Source organism: Coptis chinensis, chromosome 7, assembly GCF_015680905.1.
Source record: "Coptis chinensis isolate HL-2020 chromosome 7, ASM1568090v1, whole genome shotgun sequence".
NCBI classification, from domain to species: domain Eukaryota; kingdom Viridiplantae; phylum Streptophyta; class Magnoliopsida; order Ranunculales; family Ranunculaceae; genus Coptis; species Coptis chinensis.
The window spans coordinates 37969144-37975143 of NC_141462.1; the positions used below are offsets into that span (position 1 = coordinate 37969144).

Below are 6000 nucleotides of genomic sequence, written 5' to 3' on the forward strand. Positions count from 1 at the left end.
ATGTAACATCCCGTTCGGTATTTTGTCTGAAGTTAAAAAAAACCGAAAAAAAAAATAAGTCAGCCACTATCTCGGTGGAAGGTTTCACCTTGAAATCAACTGAGGAAAATAGTCACCAGTTGTTCACCTCTGCATTGAACACCCATTTTCCCCAAAAACTGGTGACTATAGTCACAAACCCCTTATAATCCCCTGTATTGGGAATGCTCTTATTGCAAATTAGGCTTTATCCTGTCGATTAAACGAATAAAAATGGAGACCCCTACTAATGGACGTTTGCCACGTAGGCCACCGCCCCCTCTTTGGCATGTGAACAAAGTTCATATGGCAAAGAAGAGAAGAAAAATCAAGGAAAAAAATGGAATAAGAAAAGAGTGAGCGGAATGTATAACAAAGTGTCGTGTGAATGTAAACGATAGGAAAATTGACTGTCGGGAAAAATTCATGAATTATTGGGAACGAAATAATGTCAAACTAACTTATATGGGATGCAATGTAGTTAAATAATGAAAGATGGCTGAAGTGAGAATTGAAATGGGTGGCACAAAAAAAGCTGCAAAAGAAATTGATAGCAAAAACTGTATCGAAATAATTATGTAATAAAAATGATTTTGACTACACATGCCACTAGAAAATTTATATTAGGAGTAGACAGTTAAAATTAAATGTTGGGGTAGTTTAGTAATAATAGGAAGAAAAAGAAAGTTAAATACGAATTTGATTCGAAGGTGAAAACTTTAGCGACTCAAACTGGATGCCAACTTCGGATTAGATAAGAATACAGATTAGATAAAAATTTGGATTAGATAAGAATGTGGAATAGATAAGAATTTGGATTAGATAAGAATTTGGATTAGATAAGAATGTGGAGTAGATAAAAATTCGGATTAGATAAGAATTTGGATTAGGGCTGGAAATGGTGCCGGTTTTGACCCGAATCCGACCCGATCCAAACCCATTCAACGGGTTTGGACTTTAATAATGAGTCTGAATAAGAAAATGGGGCGGATATGGGTTATCCATTTTTAATTCGGATTCAAATATGGTTTTATTCTAAACGGTTCGGATCCTCTAGATCCGAATAAAAAATAGAAAATTTTGTTAATATATCTTCCCAATAATAATAGGTATCTCTTGTCTATAGTCTCTACGGTCTGGACTCTCGTGATTGATGTTTGACAACACCACTTTCCAACTGCCAACACCACTTTCCAACATACTTTTTTCAGACCTAAGTCAACTTTCTCCTTTGTAGAAACAAAAACTTTTTCACTTAGTCAAAGAATCAAACGTCAAGCAATAGAGTTACGAACTTACAAAACTCTCTTCCTCTTCTTCAAACATATAAATATAAGAAGATGACCGTCATGGTGCTCTAGAGCTGCCTCAAGCTAACAGTCTTTTTCTTCCCCACTCTCTACTCCTTTCATTGTTTTATTACTAAACTCTGTCCCGACTCCTAGATCGTAGTACTTGAGTAAGTTAGAGTAAGTTTAATCTCTATTTTTTTTATTTTTTTTTTTTTGGTATCATTATTTCTTCTACATTTTTATCTAATTCATGAATTGAAGTTGTTACGTAGGTTGTTACTCTTAAGTAATCGTTAAAGAACACAACTTTCAAGTTTTAGATTGTAGTAGCTACCAAGCATTTTGGAAAATCATATTTTTATAGTTTTAACTTGTTATTATTGTTTTAGATTGTCATGGCTACTTCCAGTCCCATTCTTCCCGCTAATGGAGGAGATGCTAATGATGTTGTGGAAGTTGCACCTGTGCTGATATTGAAGAAGAAAAAGAAACTGACTTCAGCTATATGGAACGATTTTACAAGGGAGAAGAAAGATAACATAATGGTAGCTATTTGTAAACATTGTAACAAACCATTAAGTGGAGTGAGTACAAGTGGAACAAGTCACTTAAAAAATCATTTAAAAAGGTGTTTGAGGAAGAGCACAGGTGATGTTTCACAACAATTGCTTAGATATGGAGAGAAGAAAAAAGTAGGAACGGTGGACCTTGAGAATTTCAGGTTTGATAATGAAACATCTCATTTGGATTTAGCGCGTATGATTATCTTCCATGAGTATCCATTTATCATGGTTGAGCATGTGGCATTTAGAAAGTTTGTGAAAAATCTCTAGCCATCGTTTTCTTTTATGACCGCTAAGATGGCAAAAGCTGATTGCATGAAAGTTTACGAATCTGAAAAATTGAAGGTGTATGAAACATTGAATGCCAATCAAGGTAGAATTAGCTTTACCTCAGATTTATGGACATCCAATCAAAATCTTGGCTACATGTCTTTGACTGCTCATTATGTTGATTGTGATTGGAAACTACAAAAGAAAATACTAAACTTTTTGATGGTGGATGTTCCTCACAATGCGGAGCGACTTGTTGATTCGATGATGACGTGCTTGATGGACTGGAACCTTGATGGTAACATGTTCTCAATGACGCCGGATAATTGTTCTACTAATGATAGTATGGCCACCAAGATTACTGATACGTTAAATGAGAAGCAGTTGCTTTTGTTTGGTGGTGATTATTTTCATATCCATTGTGCTTCTCATATCCTTAACTTAATTGTTAAAGATGGATTAACTGCCATTGAAGGTGTTATTGACAATATTCGTGAGAGTGTGAAGTATGTAACGAAATCACTGAAGAAAAAAGATGTTCAAAGATGTTGTGCAGCAGGTAAATATCATTAGCAAAAAGGAATTGTTTCTTGATTGTCCAACACGGTGGAATTCTACCTTTTCAATGCTCCAGGTTGCAATTGAGTATAAAAATGCCTTTTCACGTTTACAAGCCCGTGACCGTGACTACAAATTTGCTCTTTCAGTTGAGGATTAGGACAGAGCAAGTGTTGTTGCTAGTTGCTTAAAGCCATTCTATGACACTACTAAAATTTTCTCAGGTATATATTTATGAAATTTTGTTTAAGATTAGTTCCTTCACATAGTGTTTTATTCGTAAAATTTCTAAAATGTAGTATTTTTTCATGTAGGTGTCAAATATCCAACGGGAATTTGTTATTTTTTTAGATTTGTGAAATCAAAGTTGAGTTGATGGAATGGTGTAATAGTACTAATTGTCACGTCAGCTCTATAGCTAAGAGCATGCAGCTAAAGTTTGACAAGTATTGGAGTACTTGTCATGTGCTTCTAGCCGTGGCTGCTGTTTTAGATCCCCGTTACAAGATGAAGGTAGTTGAATGCTATTACCCTCAAATTTATGGGAGTGTTGTTGGTAGAGTAGAGAGTAAGAGTATCTATGATAGTTTTGTGACCATTTACGATGAGTATGCTACACATTCACTCTTGGAATCATCTTGGGAAGCTAGAAGTAGAAATAGTGATGGCATCTTGGATGGTGGCAGTAGCAAAAAAATGAAAAGGTTTGACACGTATATTAGTGAAACTTCAGTGGGCCAAGAAGGCAAGTGTGACTTAGATTATTACCTAGAGGAGCCTATTTTACCTAGAACCCCATCATCAGATTTTGATGCATGCATTGACTTGGTGGAAGATGCACGAGGCGAAGTACCCAGTCTTGGCCAAAATGGCTCGTGATATTCTTGCAATTCCGGTGCCGACTGTCGCTTCTGAATCAGCTTTTAGTACTGGAGGTCGAGTTGTTAGTAAGTATAGAAGTTCCTTGAATCCATATATAGTACAAGCTTTAGTTTGCACTCAAGACTGGATGAAAGTTGATTTTGGTGGTAAGTTTTGTTGTTAGTTATTGATATGTATTTATAGTTTTATTTTGCTGGTAACATTTTATTTTTTTGGTGATCACTAATTAAATTCTATATATTCTTTATCTTAAGATCATGCGACATCTACTGAGGAATCTACTTCCTCATGCAATGAACCCAAACACTGATATTGTTGTATGGGAGGGGTTGCTTTTGGTAACTTGACTGAAGAAGTAAGTATGATTTATGATGTGAACACCATATTCACTTTGGAAATTGCTAATCAATGAGTCAATGACTACATTTCCTTCTTGATTATTTACAGGCTATGTGGTTAGCTTATTTGTTGGCTCATTTTGATGATATTTTGGCATATGGGACATTAAAGATAGTTCGTTACCAAGCAAAAAAGAAAGAAAGATAGTTCGTGGTGACGACACTAAAGATATTTTGTGGTGGCGGCTTTGCGGTGGTTCCAGCGTCTTTTTTGTGCATTTTTTTAAGCGCATGGAACTTCGGTGGATGAATTAGTAGTATCTCCACATGGAGGCCGGATACAGCCAGGGTGAAGTTTGTGGCAGGCATTAGAAGTTGAACATTTTGCACTTTGAATTTCCTTCTTTGCTTTTTGTGAATCTTGTAAAGTTACGAGTGCTTAGAAAATCTCTATCAAGATTACACCGATTTTGTTAACGAAAGGAGACATTTGACTTTTGCTAGAATTCATGTGTTTTATATTTGCACGTATAGTGTTATTATTAAAACGTGGGTGATTGAGAACTTGTGGTTCGCAATTCGGGTAAGGTCGGGTCGGATCCAATTATCCCATTTACAGAAATGGTTCGGATATGGTATGACATTTTGGATCCATTCGGGTCATGGATCCAGATCTGGTTTTGTATTGAAAAAATGGATTTGGGCATGGATATAGTCTGATCCGACCCGAACCCGCTCCATTTCTAGCCCTAATTTGGATTAGATAAGAGTTTGGATTAAATAAGTGTTTTTCTGTTTGATCCATCCAAAATACGTTGGGCCTACTTAATTGTTGGTTGGGCTTGCTTAATTGTTGGTTGGGGAAACCATAAAAGGGTGTATAAAAGGATTATGGTCTCCTGCCTTAACTCAAAAGGCAAGCTAAAACCGAAAAACCAAACATGGTTGCACACACGCAACTCCCTTCAACACTCACATTGATTTCTGCCTTTTCCTCAATTTCAACTACATCACTGTGAGCCTGCTCAATTTCCAATGACATCATACCAATTGGCTCCAAACGGTAGTACTTTCCAAGATTCAATACCTATTCCGTCGAAAATTTCGATTGTATTCCGAACTCACTCTAACACTATCAATGACTATAATTGACTCACTAGGAATGAACTCTACGAAGCCTCAGAATTAGCTTAGAGCAAAGGTGATATAAGAATTCCAAAGGCAATCAACACAGATGGATATGACAACAGAGATGAAGGCAGTTGCCATTGATGATGCATTAGACGATGATGAAGCTGAAGAGGATACGGACGATCGAATCAGTTGAAATCAATCAATCAAAATTGGTTATGAATCTTAGGTTGGGTTTGTTGTAAAATCTTGCGGAATATGAGGTGTCAATGATTTTCGATACAAGTATGTCAATATTTGTTATGACTTATTTTAAAATTTTGGTTAAGTCAGAAAGAGTGATGAAAAGTTCGGAACTTTCGTCGCAAGTCGAAACGGCAGAATTACGAGCAAAAGATATCGATGAAAAGTCTATGAAGAAAAGTTTTGAGCGGAAACAGTGAAGCTGACGGAAAGTTTCACTCAGAAAGTTTCGCTCATAAAGATCGGCTTAATGGTTTAGAAAAAATAATGAATCTGTCAAAAAATTTCGCTCGGAAAATTTCTCGTAGAAAGATCGGCACAATGCCTTAGAAAAAAAATGAAGCTGTCAAAAAAATTCGCTTTGAAAATTTCTCGTAGAAAGAACGGCGCAATACCTTAGAAAAAATAATTAAGCTATCAAAAAATTTCGCTGGGAAAATTTCTCGTAGAAAGATCGGCACAATGCCGTAGAAAAAATAATGAAGCTGTCAAAAAATATTTAACCAAAAGCGCGAAGCTAAGCGAAGCGAATACAGATTTCTAAGAAGAAAACAAAGATTTAATCGAGCAACCGTAAGACAATTGACAGAGACAATTAATTAGGTAATTGTGGGAATGTAATACCATAGAGCTAAAACTTTTGTTGATGAAAAATAAAAATAAATTATATGTTTGCTATTGAATATTATTGTTGTGTCAGATAAC

General features: G+C 35.8%; 1 protein-coding gene and 1 pseudogene across 1 annotated transcript; both read left to right on the plus strand.

The window, feature by feature from the left end:
* The first annotated feature begins 1705 nt into the window (after window positions 1–1705).
* Window positions 1706–2143, plus strand: LOC147487427 (zinc finger BED domain-containing protein RICESLEEPER 4-like). The gene has a single exon (XM_086574031.1). The coding sequence runs from the start codon at window positions 1706–1708 to the stop codon at window positions 2141–2143; it is 438 nt and encodes a 145-aa protein (XP_086430157.1).
* Window positions 2144–2170: 27 nt separating this feature from the next.
* Window positions 2171–3746, plus strand: LOC147487428 (zinc finger BED domain-containing protein RICESLEEPER 1-like; annotated as a pseudogene).
* Window positions 3747–6000: the final 2254 nt, after the last annotated feature.